The 21,326-nt window shown below is 32.8% G+C and overlaps 1 protein-coding gene across 1 annotated transcript in view; it reads right to left on the bottom strand.

Moving 5' to 3' along the window:
- Positions 1 to 21,326, bottom strand: part of ELP4 (elongator acetyltransferase complex subunit 4) — a 238,990-nt gene that overhangs the window by 139,213 nt on the left and 78,451 nt on the right. The window contains exons 6-7 of the mRNA XM_061203206.1: positions 20,186 to 20,270; positions 15,427 to 15,615 (exon numbers count right to left, since the gene is read on the bottom strand). Coding sequence (XP_061059189.1) covers positions 15,427 to 15,615; positions 20,186 to 20,270 — 274 coding nt within the window. The remainder of the gene's footprint in view (positions 1 to 15,426; positions 15,616 to 20,185; positions 20,271 to 21,326) is intronic.

The raw sequence follows: 21,326 nt of genomic DNA, 5'->3' as shown, positions 1-21,326 counted from the left end.
AAATAGTGCTCTTAAAAGGAAGCAGCAGAAGTAATTATCCTTAATTGTCTTTAATACTTTCAATCACGGGGGGGTACCAAGAATAGAAAAACGAACATCGTTTGGAAATGCCTATTTTTTCCAAGGCAATTTTTCATTCAATGGTGAGAAAATAATCCAGATTGATCCCTTACTTTCAGTTCTATGCCACAGGGGATGGTCCTACTCCAGGAATAACAGGGGTTTCAAAGGCCATAAACATGCTCCTCTCAATATTTCTTTAGCCAAAGACCATTATATCGAGCTCATCCAGGTTGGGTTTCAGCCAGTTATTCTTCACCCAAACAAAAATGTCTGCCAGACATTCCAACAGCTGGGAGACAGTTCACAATGAGTCAACTTGAAAATGATTCATTGTGCTGAGTACTGAACAATGTTGGGGTGGGGGTGGGGTATGGCTGAGTTGGCTGTAGAGGGTGAGAACAAGTGGGAGATGAAGAATAACCATGTGGTTCTCCCATTAAGAAGGATCTTAGATAACAACCAGCAGACTCTTATCATTTCATTTTTAGGATAAACTCAACTGGGAAGAGTACTCCTGTCATGGACCCTCAGATGAACAAGCACTTATAAAGGCTACTGACAGTATTTCTTAATCAAAAAGGTCAGATTTCCTTTTATCTATAAATAGAAGACTGAGCCTTTGTATCTAAATATCTGAATCTAAAATTATAAAAGTCAATTTTTGTTACGACTCAAATATCAGGATTTCGGTGATATAAGCTAGGGCTTATGAATGATAGAAATTGTAAGGTTTAAGTACGGAATTAGTCTTCCATTCTAGTACTATATAGGCAAGGTCCTGCGTATTTAAATGGTCAACTTGACATTTATTTCAAAGAAGGTTTCTTTCCTTAATTTAACCTTAAAATTGACTAATAAACCACTTAACATCCTGTAATATTTATCTACATTATAAGTCTTTTTAAGGTAATTTGTGGGAGATTACAAATATCAATTGTCCACCTTGCAGAGGAAAACTGATGAATTAATATAAAAGATAGACAGCCTAGATTTTAATATCTCAGAAACTCATACATATATTTCATTTGTCATATTGCTAAGTTCCATAGGTTTACATCAGTTATTAACTACAAACGAAATTCTATTTTAAAAGCTTCCATGAAGTATCAGAACAAGAATAAACTTTTAATCATTACCATAAAATAAGTTACATTTAACGGTGACCTTACTGCTTTCTGCACAGCAATTCTGGAAAACAGTTTATGTAATGTGGCAAACAAGATTAATTGTGAAAGTTGTATAGATATCTGAAAAATGTCTATAAAATAAAAAGCACAGGAAATTATATAAGAATAACATCTAAGTTTCGGAATGAGATAAATTTTATACTAAACTCATTCAGTCTTCCAATCATTTGTAAGAGCATAAAAGATATTTGGGCATGTAAAGGTACTTACTTTTTTAAAAGTTCAAATAGTGTTACAGATTACTTCTTTACCTCCAAGATTCATAGGGAACGTGGTATATTGATGTAATCATATCTTAAAACCACTCTTGTCAAAATGTCTTTCAAATCGTAATATTAATACTAAATGGTCTTTTAGATAAAGGTAGGTAAATTTACTTAAAAGAATCTAAAATTAACTGCTTTTAAAAATCCTTAAAAGCATAATAATCACAATTCACTTTAGGAATAATGCACTATGGACAATAAATTGTCTTATTATAACCTGCAATGTTCAGAAAGCTTTAGCATAATGATTTTAGCAGAGGCCTGGAAACTGGAACTTCTATATTCTCATCTTAAGAGATTCTAAGTGTTTTTATGTTGTTAGCCAAGATGCGAAACCTCTTTAGTCTACAGTATATGTATGTAGTTGGAAATGGAGAAGTAAAGGTATTTGTGCATCTATTACTTAGACATAAATTTTGAATAATTTTTGTGTTAAATTTGAAGTTGTTGCAATATAGTTGCCAATAGAATATTTGAGTAAGGACATTCAGGATTCACCAGTATGAGTAAATTAATGGTTACACCGCATGCATGGCATAATGACATCACCCAAATATATACAGTGATACTGCCACTCTTCCTTCCTGCCTATCTGGATGTGAAAATCTAGGATGACTCAAAAATCTTTCTTATACTAGGCAAATCGCCCTTCAGTCCTGGGTGAAAGTTGTCAGCTCTGGATAGTAGCCAAGACATGACTAGGAGGGAAGCCAGAAGAGAGCCAGGGTCCAGGAGTTTTAAGAGTTTGCTGGCAATCCCAAATAGCATTGTATTAAGTTACATAAAAGGTTCTTAAAACTTTCTGTTGTGGTGTAATTTCTTAATTAATTACTTAAATTTAAATTATGTCAAATGATGTTGCAAATAAAAAAGGCAAATCAGAATGTCCAGTTGACTACTTTCTTACTCCAATTTTAATTTCACAGAAAAACTTCACAGAGTTTTTGTTTGGATTGTTCCTTGTTTGGTTTCATAGAATGTTTCCTATTTACTTCTACAGAATGGTAACCTCTTTTTATTAGGATATGCCAAATCCATTAAATAGATTTTAAATAAAGGAAGGTTAATTTAATGCTCTTTTCCAATTCAAAGCTCATGAAGCCAAAATTAAGAACTTTGTTAAGAGATAAAGATTCAACCACTGCCACAGGAAGCTCCCTTTGTTTTTTAATAAAAATAGTTGAGATACCTATTTAGAGTGACCAAATAACAATGAGAATATATCAAAAAACTCTGAATATTTCCTTACTTACTTGGACCTAATTATCTCAACAATATAAATGATATAGTTTGTACCAATACACTATATACTTCCAGGAAAGATTTTAACAAGATAATTAAAAGGTAATTAACCAATCACTTAACTATCAAGAAGCTTGAAAGGAATAAATCAACTGACATAAAGCATTTGTGAAACGCCTCAAATTAGAATAAGTTCTTGGGTTACTCAAATAAGAACGACAGCAAACACACAATATGAAGGGTAGAGCTCCATCTGAGTATGGCACGCACATCAGATTTGGGACTACAATAGCACGAAAGCACTATCAAGTTAATATTGAAAAGTTAAAGAAATATTCAAATTTATGTTTGACCCTACTATGTGAAACGATGGTGTGTGTCTATGGTGGGGAGGGAATCACCACAAGAAAAGCAATTATTCTACTTAACAGCTCAAGTTATAATAACATTTTAAAAAAAATGATATTAGAAACACAAACATACCACAACTCATGACATTTTTTTTTGTCGTGTATTCAAAAAAAAACAAACTTGAATGGAAGGATAAATCTAGGGATATTTAATGAGGTATTTGTTTTTCCATGCTTATTAAGTTCTCCATTCAATTGAAATCAAGACTATGAAATAATAAAATTAAAACAGTTATACAGTTTGTAATTTTTTACATGCCTTCCCTCACCTTCCCAGAGTTGTCACTTACTTCTGTGGATTAGACTCTTATTTTACTAAAAAAAAAAATTGATAGTGGGGAGATAATTATATTCATAATTAATTTTGAATTTAAGAAAGAATATAATTTTATCAAAATTATACTAATACATATTAATAATAATATTAATACCTTAGTGAAGGTAGTAGATTAAATCTTTCCAGATTTAATACTGAACTTTATTCAAGGTCACACACAATTTTAAAATATGGAGGAACTTTTGTAAATTAAAAAAAATCCTAATGGCAACACTCTCTTGGTAGCATTGTATATTGATATTCATGTAGGGAAATCATAAAACAACACATTTTGGTTCCTTTTTCTAATGTTTAAAACATATCCACAAAGAAGCTAATGGTAAATATACCTACCTCAAGGGCAAAAGAAATTGCTGAGTATGTTGCCAAATACCAGGATTTTTACTAGGATTAAGCAATGGAGCCATATTTTTTGTTTTCCATCTGATCATATACTTGTTATTCTATATTTTGGTATGAAAATGTTGGTTCCTTAAAATTGAAGCATTTTTTAAAGAACACATGATGTTATTTTCAGATATATTATTTACATTTACACTGGTCTCAAATACTACATGCTTTGCAGAACATTTGTTTACATCAGTTTTATTTTTTAGTAAGTTATTATATAAAACATTAAAAAAACTTACATATTCTGAAAACCCTTATAAATGGACTGAACAAAATGCTGTAATGGATAGGCTGAACAGAATAATGGCAAAATATTCAAAATTAATTTTAGGCATTTTAAATAAACTATACATCATCTAGTTTCATATTATAGAAATTATTCCCATGGAAATTTACTTGTATTTTTAAATCTTTTATGGGTAACTTCCTAAATCAGAAATTTGTTGCTCACTACTTTATACATGAAACCCTTAAAATGCAATTCGCAGATGTCCAAAAGCTCACACCCTGCCTGGAAAAACAACTGCTAATATCCAAATATCAAACAGAGCATCCAGCTGATGTTTGCGATGCAGTGGTAGGTTAAAGATACTAAAATTTAAAATCAGCTTAGAATAATCCCATATTGAGTATAAAATTATAGCCTGTCATCAGGAACAGGCTGACAGAGCCAGGTCCAGATGGGAGACTGGCTGCGAAAAAGGCTGAGGCAGGTGGGAATATGATGGGAACCTGACGGAAGACAGGACTACTCCCTCTGCTGGCAAGGTTCTCACCTGCTTGAATTTTTAACTAATGACTAGCTTTCCTTCAATTATTTAAGATATAACCAACAAATTATGTAAGGTGTTCCTTTTTTAGTTGGCTGTTCTGTGTTTGCACATTTTCAAACTCACAGTATCCTATTTTTTCACCAGATTAATTTCTCAGAGATATAAGGATCCAATGTTTCACCAGGAGGTCCAATTATTTACTTATAATTTAATTGCATCATAAGCATAAACAAATGTAGAATTGCTTTTATAAATATTAGGTCTTTAAAAATTAAAAATGCTCCTGATTTATGTTTGTTGATATATATCTCTTCTGGAAAAAAAAATTTCTTGGGCTACAGACTTCAGAATCTCTTTCTCAGGCTCTGCATAATGCCCCGTAATGAAATAATATAGAAATGAACCATATAAATCAACTATACAGGGAACAAGGAAACAGCATGTCACAGCAAAACAGCATAGATGTACAGCGCCAAACCCATCTGATAATCTAATGATCTGAGTTTACAGATATTATGTACTAATATATAAGAAATTAAGAACTAATGTTTACACAAAAATTTTGTTAAATTTTACAGAAAAATTATTCAATATTTGATTTTCAATGTAAGTTAATAGCTGCAGCAAAAACATTTAGTAAAAATCTGTTCTAAGATTTTGGCCTACAACCAGAAGCTCCCAGAACAGGAGGGATCAGCTTTTTCACCCACTGTTCTCATCTGAATCCTGGCTTAAAAGCTATTCCAGCTCCCAGCTTTCCAGAAGGCTCCATCCCAGGAATCCCTGCCTGCCATTTGGTTTGCTGATTTTAATCTCTCAGGACTTTCTTACAGTGGCTCTACTATGCTGAACTGGCACTTGCTTCTAGAAGTGAGTTATTATTAAACCTGTAGGTCAATTGTGGCACTAAAAACTCTTCGGAAGCTTTCAGCCACAGTGTACAATTTGCTAGTCTAATTAAATATTAATTCTAAGTGTTACATTTTGTGGCTAAGAGCTTTTATTTTCCATCATCAGCCTGGAAGAGAAAGAGGTTACAAGGCTAACTTAATCTCTCTCCCGTCCTCCCCAACATTAAAGATTAACTACATAGGGTGCGAAAACATTATTAGAGAAGCGGGAACTCTTTATATAGTAATAATAATGTAATTAATAGCAAAGGGCTAAAAAATAATATTAGGATATAATATATGACCAGGTACTTAAACAGCTTTAAATTATAATTTGTTACAAGCATGTTTTGTCTCGATATTAAGAAATAAGTATCGCCCTTCTTTGAAGACAGTAATCTTTCTTTAAGGGAAGGTATGCATCTAAGTATATAAATAGGAATAATTCAAAATTTGCATTTTCTTATAGGTGTTTTTCAGAAAGCTTGTAACACCCAAGGTAAAAAGCTTAGTAATTCTACTTGTAAAATAAATACAAAATTAAGTAAAGTTGTACTTCTTTTCTGTACACAAAAGTGATGTAGTAGAGGAGAGTCTATAATAAAAATGTTAAAGATCCTTCCCCTTTTTTTTCTTCTATCATGTTCAAGGAGACGAAACACAGAGTCCCTCCCTGATTCTGCTCCCAGAACAGTTGTGTCCATGCCTGGACATTGGGCATTATAAAGACCATGCAGTCCAGCAGCCAAAGATTCCATATGCCCAAACAGATGACTCAATCTCCATACTGTGATGAGACATTTCACTATTTCTATCATTGATATATTTGAAAATTTTGGCTCTAAATAGTACTTTAACAACCATCACCACTACTAGGAACTATATAGTATGAATCGCTATATGAACCAAAACTTCATAATTTTAGGGAAAGCAAAAAAGTATTTAAAGTCAAAATTATTTTTCATTGTATGCCTTATTGAATATGATTTGGTTAGATTAATTATAATAAAAGGTTTCTAAATGGCTCTTTTTACTTCTGAAGACACACATGAATCTTACTGACAGTTTTAAATATGCTACCCTTATTTAATATGCATATTTACACTAAGACAAAATGGCACATATACTGCTCCTAACGCTCTACGTAGACAGAAACTTATAAGAAATTTGGAGTTTATTTGTGTAAAAACTTTCAAACATCCTGGACCAAGAAAGTAAATTAGAAATATAAGTATAATGCATACAAGCTAAGATTTGATTTAAAAAATTAATCAAACACTAGATTGTGCAATATGAAACAGAAGAAAAAAAAACTGGAACTATAAAAATTTATAAATCCAAGCGTATAGGAGCAGAGTTGAAACACAGTTCTATTATTTGTTGTTGTAAAGAAAAACAGACTCTGTTTACACCCAACCAGACTTGTATGACGTTACTAAATTTTCAAAGACTGGAATTTGACAAATATGGTAAAATTAATATGGGTTTAATATGATTCATTTCATTTAAAAAATTATTTCTTTTTAAACTTTTAAAAATGTTAATTTTTTGCAATCTATATCAGAATAGTTGAGAAGGTCTAGAAAAATTAAGGCAGATTCTTAGTTGAGAATATGAAAAATTGATACCCAGACTATCCAACTTTATCCTTTAATTATTGATAGTTGTGATCAAGAGATTGAATCTGTAATTTTCAGCCTTAAATATTTGTAACAAACTGCATTTAAAAAGACCATTTCAAATAATAATTCTCCTTAATAAAGTACATTTAAAAAGACCACTTAAGATAGATTAAGTTATATGGCAGAAGGTGTTGTTATGCTTTCCTATAATGATGCTCATATCAACAATTACAAAAAAAATATTTTCCAGAATTTTATAGTTGTAAACTCATAAGAGTCTGTTGTTCCCTTACCATGCAATTATTCTTAGGTCTTGCTTTAAGAATAAAAGATTTCACACTGAGAGAAATTCACAAGGCCACTGGAGGCCACATTTCATAATCCTATATTAGTGGTTAGTTCTATAGCTGTCCATTGCTTGCCTTAGAGTTTAGCTGCTAAAATACTCAGCATGCACACAAAAGTTTATGGATGTGAAAAGGTTTGTTCTGAATTTCTCTACACTGAAACATACTGCATCATTTACTTCAGTGGGTTCAAAGTTTTCATATATTAATATTATAGAAGATCGATTTGAAGATATATCAATTAAAATAACACACTATATAAAACTTCATTCAGTTTTCAAGAGACATGTAACAAGGGCCTGTCTTCCTGCTTTTCTTCAGAAAATGATTTTTCCTTGGTATAAGCTAACTAATGCTGGTGATAGTTTTCTTCAGTGAGGTAGCTGGAGGCGGGGGGAAGGTGGGGAGGGAAATTCCACAGATAAAATTGTTGGAAAATAGTGGTTTATGATAAAAACTGAATAAGGTTATTACTGACCAAATGCCAGTGATGACCAATAAAAATACGTTATAGGCCAGTTTCAAATCTAAAATCTATTCTGAATAAAAGAAAGTTTAAATAGTTTACCAACTAATGTTCTATAAGCAAATACATTAAATGCTAGCAATACAAAGAATTATTGTAGAATGAGAAAAAGTTATTTCATATTTTATCATCAATAATGTCAAGGAAGTTTTCATTCCTGCATTATTATAGTTAAGGAGAAATTTATTGGGTTGTTTATATTTAAAAATTCCTTAAAAGTGTAGATTATGACAGCTTGAATAGATTAGCAATAATAAAAAGTAAATTTTCTTTTTGAAAGGAAAGCTGTGAGAAAGGTATAGAAAAATAACCTTTCCTATTTTAATTACAACTCTAAGTGCTTTAATATTTATTTCCTGACAGTCAGGTAAAAGTGCTTTCAATCAATAAAAAATACAAATCAAGAACAACCTGTCACAGATTGTGTAAATAAAATGCATAAGCTAGGGGAAATTTATTTTCCTTTCACCTCGCCAATATAATCATAATAAGGCATGAAACTAAGTTTCTATTTCCAAAAAGAATAAATGTTATCGGTCACCATTTTTCTTAAGCAGAACTGTCACTGATAATTGAAAATAAAATTAATTTAAAAGGCACAAAATATTTGTATAATTTGCAAGTGGATGACAAATTTCGCTAATAGTAAGCCAGTTCTCATTTATAAGACAAAAAAACATTAGAGTTTCATATATTGCTAGATATGGAAATCAAACAGTATCCGATTGTAACAGTTTCAAAGTTATCACCTTGTAAAAAAAGCTCGTTAAAAAGTTTCGAAGGGTGTAGGAACATTTGTGTTTCTAACAGTAAACAGGAAAAAAAGCAGCAGAATGTTCAATGTAGCGGAAATATAACAATCTTTAATATGGAAATTTATACTTAAGTTTTTGAAAGTTGAAATAATATTCTCATACTTAAGATAATAGGAAGGAAGAGTTTCAAGGTAGGGTTTTAGTTATTTTTCTTAGATGTAACTTTTCCTCTTTCTTTTTCAATCCACGATAATCTTCACTCGACAACAGTTTTGAACAGTTGAGTTGTGAGAATGTGAGCAGCTGCTGTTATTATAACTAAAGGTCTGTCTACTGCTTGAGTCTGAGAGACCACATGTTCGGCTGTCCTCTCATCTTGCCATCCTCACCAATTAACTATTAACATGGAGGGCCATACACATGCTCTTGGGGGCTCTTTAACAGGCTTCTTGGCGAGTGGAACAACTACACAGCAGGGATCTGGGAACTGAGTAATGCCGGAATATAGGGGAGCCGTCCATAGTTCTGCTCCTTCTAATGACACTTTGCTCCACAGTTCAGCATGTAACAAAGTCTGTATTTAACTTGGCCATTTTCACATACATTTTTAATACAGTGTCTTTGGGCAGATACTAAAACTATATTCTAGCAAGAGACCAGATGAGCAATACTACTACTTCACAGGGAAAATTGTTTAGGACTATATATGCATACATATTTTAAGACATTCATAATATATTTGATGAATAATTTTAGTGTTTTCAGCAAACAGATATTTAGAATTTATTTTATCCATTTGTTTCAACGTACGCTTGTTATTTCCTGTGCTGTGATGAAAATAATCTCTAACCCAAAGGAAATAAACTATTTCAAGTTCAAAGTTATGAGGCTGAGCAGAAAATAGTTCAAATGCAAATTTAAAAATAATTTTTTTCCACTCTACTTGCAAAAGTCTTATTACAACAATAAGTTAAAGTCAGCTTCGAATCTGTCATTATTTTCCCTATTTTAACTTTTCCCCCTCTTTGCAATTTCCTTAACTATGTGTTCCTTCTCTACAATGAAATTAAACATGGGAAGCATGCCAAAAGTACAATAAAGGGTAACTAATCATTACTGTACAGGTCTGACAGAATGCTAATAACTAAAGTAAGAACACTGATTGGCTGGTTTTTTTTGAACTTCATGTAATCTTTATTTATTTATTTTTTAACATCTTTATTGGAGTATAATTGCCTTACAATGGTGTGTTAGTTTCTGCCGTATAACAACGTGAATCAGCTATACATAAACATATATCCCCATATCTCCTCCCTCCCACCCTCCCTATCCCACCCCTCTAGGTGGACACAAAGCACCAAGCTGACTTCCCTGTGCTATGTGGCTGCTTCCCACTAGCTATCTATTTTACATTTGGTAGTGTATATATGTCCATGCCACTCTCTCACTTCGTCCCAGCTTACCCTTCCCCCTCCCCGTGTCCTCAAGTCCATTCTCTACGTCTGCGTCTTTATTACTGTCCTGCCCCTAGCTTCTTCAGAACCTTTTTTTTTTTAGATTCCATATATATGTGTTAGTATATGGTCTTTGTTTTTCTCTTTCTGACTTACTTCACTCTGTATGACAGTCTCTAGGTCCATCCACCTCACTACAAATAACTCAATTTTGTTTCTTTTTATGGCTGAGTAATATTCCATTGTATGTATGTGCCACATCTTCTTTATCCATTCATCTGTCGATGGACACTTAGGTTGCTTCCATGTCCTGGCTATTGTAAATAGAGCTGCAATGAACATTGTGGTACATGACTCTTTTTGAGTTATGGTTTTCTCAGGGTATATGCCCAGAAGTGGGATTGCTGGGTCGTATGGTAGTTCTATTTTTAGTTTTTTAAGGAACCTCCATACTGTTCTCCATAGTGGCTGTATCAATTTACATTCCCACCAACAGTGCAAGAGGGTTCCCTTTTCTCCACACCCTCTCCAGCATTTATTGTTTGTAGATCTTTTGATGATGGCCATTTTGACTGGTGTGAGGTGATACCTCACTGTAGTTTTGATTTGCATTTCTCTAATGATTAGTGATGTTGAGCATCCTTTCATGTGTTTGTTGGCAATCTGTGTATCTTCTTTGGAGAAATGTCTATTTAGGTTTTCTGCCCAGTTTTGGATTGGGTTGTTTGTTTTTTGATATTGAGCTGCATGAGCTGCCTGTATATTTTGGAGATTAATCCTTTGTCAGTTGCTTCGTTTGCAAATATTTTCTCCTATTCTGAGGGCTGTGATTGGCTGTTTTTCCCAATCTAAGAGAAATAGATATTTTATATACTTTTAATCTAGTGTTACTTTATATAATATATTTAAATAAAGGTGTCACACTTCTATTATCTATAGATGTTTAATTATATGACAAAATTTCCAAGGATATCAAACTGCATTTCTATGTCCTGTCAGAATCTACTTTACTCTCAAATACCAAGCTCAAGCATCCAAAATACATGCATATACTAATTGTCTGCTCCATCCATTCTATCTTTCATATTTCTGAAAAAACTCCAGGAGGATGGGACCCTGTTTGTCTTGTTCACTACTATATCCCCATGGATGCCTAGAATGGTACTTGCAATAAATATTTGTTGATTGAATAAATTATTCAATCACCATTTAAACCTTGACTCAGAGTCTGCAGGGAAGGCACTGGTCATAGTCGAGAGGAAGTTGATGTATGATGTTAAAAAGAGTCATGTTACAACAAGGTGATGTTACTAAGACTTCAATGGCCATCTGACTTCAGCCAAGCTTCCTAACCTGTCTAACCTGTGAGAAGATCCTGTCCATGTTGTTCATAAAAAGAGGCAGAAAGCTGAAGATTTCTATTACTTCGATGGACTTGTGTACCTTAGTTTTTGCAGCCTGATCTCTGTTCAAATTCTCAGTTTTGGGGGTCTGTTTAAGTAACAATAGTGAAGGTGACAATTGTTGACATATAATGAGTGCCTACCATGTGCCAGCACTGGGTGAGCACATGTTATTGCTAATCCTCTGAATTTTTACAAATGAAGAAGCTGAGGCTGAGAAAGTTAGGACTTGACTAAGACCAAATTACTAATTGGGTCTATCTCCCTCCAAAGCCCAGGTTCTTTCTATCATTGAATGCTACTTTGTGCACAGTCTGCGTCTTAATTTTGACCTTATTTTAGTACTTCCATTGAATAAGCAGCAGAGCATGGTGGTTAAGAGTATGGTATTTGGAAGGGAAACGCTTAGATCTAAATACTGTCACTCAAGTAGCTGTGTGATCTTGGGAAAGTCACTTAAATTTTCTGTCCCTTTTTCCTTATCTATTAAATGGAAATAATGATAGCACCAACAATATAGGATTATTATAAGGATTAAATGAGTTAATATTTGAAAAGATCTTAGGACTGCAACTGGCCTGTAGAAATCACTATGTAAGTTTTTATTAAACAAACTCACAGTTCCCTGGTTCTGTGCATGCATATGTCTTTGGTTAGCTTTGTAAGCATACTGCTTCCACTTCTTATTCTCTTTTCTTAGCCTAAACATTGTGATTTTCCTTGCCAGTCTTTAAGAGTTATTTAGAGTTTTACCCACTATTTATATCATGACTGGTTTAAGCAAACTGTTAAGTTTTACATTTTCTCCTAAGTATTTTCATAAAAAACCAAATATATGGTCAGATGTCATGTTCAAAGAGCAAGGGAATAATTTATTTGTTTTTTTTTATAGCTCCACTGATATTAGGACCAGAAGACTACTATACGATAGCTAGGCAAAATTGTCTAGGGAAGAGACTGTGGTATAAGGTCACCAAAGTCTGACCTTATGTTTTCCTATTTCCTTTTCAAAATAGTCTCTTTACTGGTATTTTAAAAAGCAGAATTTAAATGATATCTTTTTCAGTTTTACAAGAATTCAAATATATCTATAAAATAACAACATTCAAATATTGCTTAATGTTCAGTGGTGTACATAGGATGATTTGAAGTATTCTGATAGTATTACTGCTCTTCCCTTACACAGAGGCTAGAGGTATCACTGTCACAAACATTCACAATAGGTTTGGAATCTCTTCTCTAAATAATAATGATGATCACTACCAAAATGGCTATAGAAATTTTTTTCTTTCTTTTCTTTATTGCATAGGCACCTTTGCAATAAATTTTAAAATTACATATATATGTATATTTATTTCATAATTATTTTGGTTCTTAAATTTAGGTCTTTAATTCATTCTGAATTAATTTTTGTATATGGTGTGAGGTAAGGGTCCAAACTTCATTCTTTTGCATGTAGCTATCTAGTTGTCCCATGCCATTTGTTGAAAGGTTATTCTTTTCTTACTGAATGGTCTTGGCACCCTTGTTGAAAATTTGTTGACCACAGATGTATGGGTTTATTTCTAGACTGTCAATTCTATTCCATTGTTTTATATGTCTATTCTTATTCGAGTACTCAAGTACTCCCTGGAGGCCTCCAACTTTCAATTACATCTGCTATATTTCTGTTATGTAATTAAATGTAAAGTTCTCACAGACCTTTGGAGTGTCACCAAGCATAGTCCTTGTTTCTTTGATTTGCTTGAATATGTCATTTAAGTTCAGACCTCAGTTGTGAAACAGGGATAATGCTTAACGTATCCAAGGACAGGAGCTTAATTCAGATGAACCCTTCAAGTCCTTTCTATTTAGCTCTAAGGTTAAAGATTTGAGATTTACTAGCTTTGAAAGAATGAGTTCCAGAATACAAATCTGTTAGATATTGTAGTAGAATTTTCCCATAATATGGTTCTAGAACCTGATTTTCTGGGTTCAAATTATGGTTTCTCAAGTATTTAAACTTGATCTAATTTCTGAATTTCTCTATACCTCAGTTTCCTTATATGTAAAATGGAGACAATAGCATTTACATAAAAATTCTATAAGAATTGTTAGGTCCTGACTTAGTGTTTTTTGTTTGCTAGTTGCTCTCATTGTTGTTATAATTGCTATTTCTTAGAGAAGTAAAACAAAGCTCAAAACTTCTCTGCTATAATTCATTCCAAATCAAAGTGTTTTAGTATGTACATTAGAAAAAATGATTTCAGTGATTTAGTTACTTTGACTTTCACATTCCATTCATTGCAGCAGGTATTTCAGTTATATTATTTCTAGTATCATGTTATAGTATATGTGTACATACATACATACATACTGTGGAAACAGTCCCAAACTTGCCCCTTGAACACTCTTAAGAAAAGAACTTTTTTGAACCAATGAGGAAATCTGACAAAGACCCCTCTTTCTCTGGGGAGACTGGCCTCTTTTTATGAGAGTGTAACTTCAGGAGAAATATATATAGAAACAAGGAGGGAAGACGGGGACTAGTCCTATTCACATCAGCTTTTTTATTCAATTTTTTTTTACTGTGGTAAAGTACATACAGTGTAAAGTTTACCATTTTAACCATTTTTTAAAAATAAATAAATAAATTTATTTATTTATTTATTTATTTATTTATGTTTGGCTGTGTTGGGTCTTCGTTGCTGCACACGAGCTTTCTCTAGTTGTGGCGAGCGGGGGCTACTCTTCATTGTGGTGGCTTCTCCTGTTGCAGAGCACGGGCTCTGGGCCCGCGGGCCTCAGTAGTTGTGGCATGCCGGCTCAGTAGTTATGGCACGCGGGCTCTAGAGTGCAGGCTCAGTAGTTGTGGTGCATGGGCTTAGTTGCTCTGCGGCATGTGGGATCTTCCTGGCCCAGGGCTCAAACCCGTGTCCCCTGCATTGGCAGGTGGATTCTTAACCACTGTGCCACCAGGGAAGCCCTTAATCATTTTTAAGTGTACAGTTCAGTAGTATTAAACACATTCATAATGTTGTGCTACCATCACCACCAGCCATCTCCAGAACTCTGTGCATCTTGTAAAACTGAAACTCCATACCCATTAAAATAATAACTCTCATTCTCTCCCACCCCCAGCACCTGGCAACTACCATTCTATTTTCTGTCTCCATAATTTTGACTACTCCAAGTATGTCATATAACTGGATTCACAGTATTTGTCTTTCAATGATTGACTTATTTCACTGAGCCTAACGTTCTCAAGATTTATCCTTGTTGTAGCACATGTGAGAACTTCCTTCCTTTTTAAGGCTGAAATATCCCGTTGTGTGGATATGCCACATTTTGCTTATCTATTCATCTGTCAGTGAACAGTCAGGTTGCTTCTACATTTTAGCTGTTGTGAATAATGCTGCTATACATGGGTGTAAAAATATCTCTTCAAGATCTATATGCAGATCAGCTTTATGATCGACAAGATATGACAGCAAAATCAACCTCATGTCACAATTATACTAGCAAGTTCACAATAAATCAAAGAAAAAAATAATAAAATTAGTGAAGATGAAATTACCACATACTCACTGTATATTAAAACCACAAGTACTAGGGAATTGAATAATCTAAAGGACATCTTGCTGCTCCGGCATTTCAAGCCTCTGAAGTCTCTTTTATCCAAATGGCACATGAAAATAATTTACCGGATTCATAAAGCACTTATAAACTGCTCTTCACTATAAACCACGAGTTAGGAGAAAGTAGTTTCGGAAAGTTCTTACCTGGATAAGGTGTGTTGGCACTGTGATGATACAGGCTGAAAGAGAGGTTCGCAGAAGACCACGGAGCATATAGAGGAACTTTGTAAGACTGCGACTGCTGTCACAGTTTTCTGTCCAGCAAATGTCATCTCCCCACAAAGGTGAACCAAGATTCTGGATTCCTATTCTTAAAATGTTTTTCTGTTTTTTCTAAGGGAAAGTGAGAGGGAGGTAAACACATTAAGTTTTATTAAACAACAGGATACCTACGTCTTTTACTTTTATCTGCCGGTGCTTATTTTTATTCAAAGCAGATCAGGGAGATAATGTCAACAGACGTAGTAGAAAGTTTTATGTATTATCAATAATAAGGCAATATAAAGGAAACCTTTTAGATTACAAGACTATAAAAAAATAGCAGAACTGTTGTTTTGTTTTTTCTTTTGGAAAATTTGAAGAGTATCACAAGCCTCAAGCTTTTGTTTCTAAATCTTAACGGTGACTAAGAATTATGTTTGAGGCAATTAAAGTAATACATAACAAATCACAGGTAATAATAAAGAGAATCTAAACTAGAATGCTTACAAACCATTCTTAGTATTACAAAACTCTGTAAGTCTTTCAATAAACTACAGAGTGCTCAATATTTCTCAGATAAATTCTATCATGTCCACCGCCTACTATTTTGTTTGAAAGAAGTTTAAAAATGTATTTTTTGGGGTTTAGCATTTTACACTTGCCTCTATTTTTTCTTCTTGAAGCTATTTTTATGTAATAATTTGACACTTTTAATAAAACTTAACAGGTGAATGTTTAGAACTTGATCCCATTGACATTAAGGTCATAATAATAGTGAATGATATTTCTTGGGAAAAGAGTATTGAAAAACCATTAAATAAAAGCTAAAATGATTGTCAATAAATGTTTGCCAGCAGATGTGTTTATAATAAATTCTACTGTTTGGGTTATTCTAACTGAACAAATGTTTTGCAAATGCTTTCCTTAGCAATTCAGCAAAATTTCCAGGCAAAGGAAGGAGCTCTTAGCAAAACCTGGCACATGGAAATAACTGGAAAATCATTATTACAATTCTAACGGGGAAAATAAGACTATTCTCCCAAAGCAAAGATTTGGAACATGCCACTTTAGATGTGATTTCTGATGAGACAAGATCCTAAAATATATATATCACTTGCTGTTGCTACAGAATACCACTAATAAAATTTATTAGCCAACTAGTTATTGCCCAATACTATATATATATATATATGTATATATATATATATATATATATATATATATGTATATATATATATATATATATATATATATATATACACACAATATATAATATCTCCCTGATATTAGACACACAAGTGATTTTTTGTATTCCTTTTCAAGGAGAATTTGTTGACAAAAGAAAGTAGGGAAAATGAATAAAACATTGAAATGTTAGAAGAGGAAAGACTAAGGGGACAATAGTAAGATGGGTAAGATACAGACTTAAAGTCTGCATTGTGCAACTAAGTAGATGTATGATTTTGGGTAAAACAAGTATATTACTTAGGCCTTAGTTTTCTCATCTCTAAAATAAAAAGGATAGAATAGAACATTGCTGTATGAGACCATATAATTCTTCAAATATATAAAGTGACACAATGGCCTGGATAAAACTGCGAGAATGAGATTTTAAAAAGAGGAATTTAGTCTAAGCACGTTTGAGAAAAACTTTCTGACTTCTAGGACCTAAAGCACAATGACAATATCAAGGCAGTTGGTCCTATTTTCTTTTCTGGTTGCCTTGAGGTTATGATGACAACCACCTAAGATACCATATGTGGTGATCCTCAACAGTCCATAAAAATTGTTTTCTTTTTATTTCTGCATTACTTGAATAAAATGAAATAATATGATGTACCATGGTATATGTCAGAAGTATAAATAAATTTCCAGTGAGTTCCTATATCTGTGAAATATGATAGGTTATTCATTTTTATGTATTACTTACAAACTCAGAATTTAAACAAAATGGCAAGATTAAGGTTCATTTTTCTCATCCTTAAACTTGTTATCTTATGAACTGTATCTTAAGTTAGATTCCTAACAGAAAGAGCAACCTGGAAAAAAAAGAGAGAAAATTCCCCCCCCCACCCCAAATCTAGATATTAGAATGAAATCTGATGGTAAAAGGAGAGCAGCCTCATATTGTTTACCCTGTCAACATTTCAGAAACTAAAGGTCAGCTGTATTTTAACCCACAGTCACCATTACCTACTACTGTTGTATCAAAAAGTTTACACAAGTTTATAACAAAAATGCTGTCAGGTGCAGAATCACGAGAACCACAGTTTAGTGACTTTGACAGTTACACTGATATACACATATAGAAAGAATGAAAATATTAAGCCAGAGAATGAATGAGTGATAAGATATTTAAGTGAAGTAGGTACACAGCACATTAGAACATAATTGAGCATAATACTTCAACACAGGGAATACATTTATATTTAAAAAAATATGACAGTATTGTAAAAACAAAGGCTGAGTTACAAATTTCCTGTGTTGTTTGGGACATATAATTCCTTGCTACACCATATAATAATGGGGCATACTGTAAGGCATAATAAAATTAAAAAAATAAATGTTTGCTGACAGCTGAACAATAAATAAATTTATTCCTATGAGAAGATCTAAAATATTTAATCTGGTACTCTAAGTAAAATCAATGTTCAAATTTCACTTATTGTATTATTTCTTAGATATCTGAAAATCAAAAATTAAAAATAAAATTATGACAGCGATTTGTAAATGTTTCCACTCCAAGTATCTTTACGGATGAGCTACAATACTTTACTTACTACTGTTATTAATTATATGGTAGTATATAATATTCTGTTCCTTAGAGTCTATTTCTATTTGTTGCCTCCAACTAGTTTAGCTTATTTGAAAATGTTGTGATAGAGAAAGTAAGATGAAAATATCCTTTTAAAAAGTAGGATTTATTTCAGTGTCAGAATATTATTTTGACTCGGGAATAATATGTTTTGAAGTAGTGCCTGATAGATGCATTTCTGTGGCTTCCGGAAGTAATCTAAAGTTTCTGAGGCAGATGTATAGACTAGGTAATTTAGCAAATGATGCAATCCATAATTTAAAAATATAGAAATTCATTAACTATATTTTAGTTCTAATAAAATTGGAAATATATATTTATAATAACTTATTGGTATATTTAATTTAATTTAAAATTTGTTTTTAGCATTCCTGGTATTCACCATAAAAATGTCTGTCTCAACCCTGTTTAATCTTTATGAAGATCAAAAGTTATAGAACCTCTCTGGTTCAGAGACCCAAACCAGTTTGTTGTCTATCAATGTTCATGAAATAAAATATTGTTTACTGAAAACAGTGTTGATTCATAGTCAAATAAACAAGTAAGAAAACAAACCTTTCATTCTATTCCAATAATAGCTTTGGATGTGTGTGTGTGTGTATACATATCCATATATGTAAGTATAAGGGTATCTCTTTGTTACTGCCTTTTTTTTGCATTCTATAAAATTTCTTGCTCTTAGAAGATGTGTCATCATCCTACAAGAGCAGCAGCTCTGCACACTGTACCACAGGAACTGTTATGACATGCCTGTTTCCATAGTTACCAGAGCAAGTGGGGAGAGGTGTCTGTCAGGGACCAATTACCTCTCCAGACGGGCACTGCCACCAAAGAGAAGACATGGTGCCCATAAATCTTAGCTAGGACCAAAAATGGAACAACAGTGAGCAAAATAAAACTGTACTAAATACCAAGGGCCATCACAAAAACTGTAACATACATGAAAAACCATCTATAAATGAATGTCTGTGCTTTGCCATACACACATGAGTATTTTCAACCTGCTATTAAACTGATGATCAAAACAAATTTTAAAAGTATTTATTTTGCCATGGACAAAGTATTAAATATAGCAATAAAGCTTATAAGAATATTTAAAAATCTATGATATGAATTAAGAGCAAATGTAGTTGATAATGCTGAAAATAAGACTTTTGGCTTTTTTGTCTTCTTCAATAAAAATAATGGTGCTCTGGAAATAATTCTGCTAAAATACTATAAATGAAATGCAAAACTTTTAGCAGCAATAGCAATTAAAATCACTGAGGAAGAATTGTGAAAGGCATGATATCTAGAAATAAAATTTCCCTCATTTTGTTTAAGTTAAACTAACCGGAACATTTTTAATAGTAGGAACCCAGAGGAAGTTTTTAAAAATAGAGCTACAGAGAAATAGTTAACTTATAAAATGTTTTAATGTAGCAAATAAAAATCTATCTTTTATTCAATGAGACAACTCAAAGCATAATATAATAAATAAAATCTTGAAATAATTAATTCTTACTCATAAGATAATTTAACATTAAGGCCTAAATGACAGAAATATAAAAAATTTAGATAGAAAAGTACAAGTCTTGCAGATTTAACAGTAATTTTCAAACTGTGGTATTTATTAACTCCAGGTACTACAAATACATATTTAAAAATAATTAATGTTGACAATGTATGTGAACTTCTTATGTGCATCCACTGAGAGCTTAGCTAAAATTCTAAATACACATTTACAGTCAAACTAAGGCTGCCTGTGCTCTGCTTATTTACATCCTCTGTGCTTAGAAACAGCTTGTTCGCTGTTGATTATTCTAAGACCTTCTGGGTCTACCCCTAGAGAGTTTAAAAACAGCATTACATACATGATTATAAAAAGGCTTTGAAGGTACTCAATACCTGGGGATTGGATCCATCAAATCCTTCCTCATAAATGATGTTCTGGATAAACTGCAGCAGCTTTATGTAGCCATGGTTCAAAGAACTGTTGATAAGAAGTGGTTCAAATGCATAAATGGGCTTATTACACAGGAAATATAAACTGTAAGCTAAAACTTTAAATAAATAATTAAAAGATATACATTTATGAGACTATACTTAAATATAAGACAAAATAGTATAAGGCATTCTAAAATAAAAAGTCAGTACATCCATGGAATAAGTTGCAATGCCCTATATTAACTAGCTCAATGTTCTTGACATCATGGGAAGATAAAAATCTGTGGAGACTGAGATGACTTAATTATGTCAGGCTTAGTTACCTCCAAGAAAATTAATGATTTAATGAAGCAACCTAAAAGATGAAGCCACTATAGCTTTTCAGGAGTAATCATAGATAATTAACACATAGTTAATGAACTGCTATGCCAAGTACACCTGAATCAATGTCCTGATCACCTGAGCTCATCTTCCATCAAAGTTTTAATATTCTTAGAACAAATCGCTAAAATAATATTAATTCAAAAACAATTTTTTAAGAAAAATGAAGACAAGTGAATATAAGCTCCACTTCTGTCTGTAAAAAAAAGACAATAAGACAAATGTATGAATTTAAGAAGATAAACTGTTTCCCACATGAATGTTAGCATTAATGTTACTATTTCAAAATATTTTACAAGTGCTATGAAACATAACAAAAATTTAGTAAGAGTGAAGAAAATCTGCTTTAACATTAACTGAATTTAAGATTCTTCATAATGGACAACCTGTGTGCTATATCTGAACATTAAATGTCATGATAATGAAATTCTGGAACATTGCAATTTCATCGAAATTGAAGTGCCTAATACTGTAAAAGCTGCAGGTGATCTTAAAAATACAAAAGTATTGGGACTTCCCTGGTGGCGTAATGGTTAAGAATTTGCCTGCCAATGGAGGCGACACAGGTTTGAGCCCTGGTCCGGGAAGATCCCACATGCTGCGGAGCAACTAAACCTGTGCGCCACAACTACTAAGCCTGCGCTCTAGAGCCCGCGAGCCACAAGGGAGCCCTCGTGCCACAACTCTTGAAGCCTGTGCGCCTAGAGCCCATGCTCTGCAA

This window comes from Eubalaena glacialis, chromosome 10 (assembly GCF_028564815.1).
Source record: "Eubalaena glacialis isolate mEubGla1 chromosome 10, mEubGla1.1.hap2.+ XY, whole genome shotgun sequence".
Classification (NCBI taxonomy): Eukaryota; Metazoa; Chordata; class Mammalia; order Artiodactyla; family Balaenidae; genus Eubalaena; species Eubalaena glacialis.
This window is presented reverse-complemented; position numbering and strand designations above follow the sequence as displayed.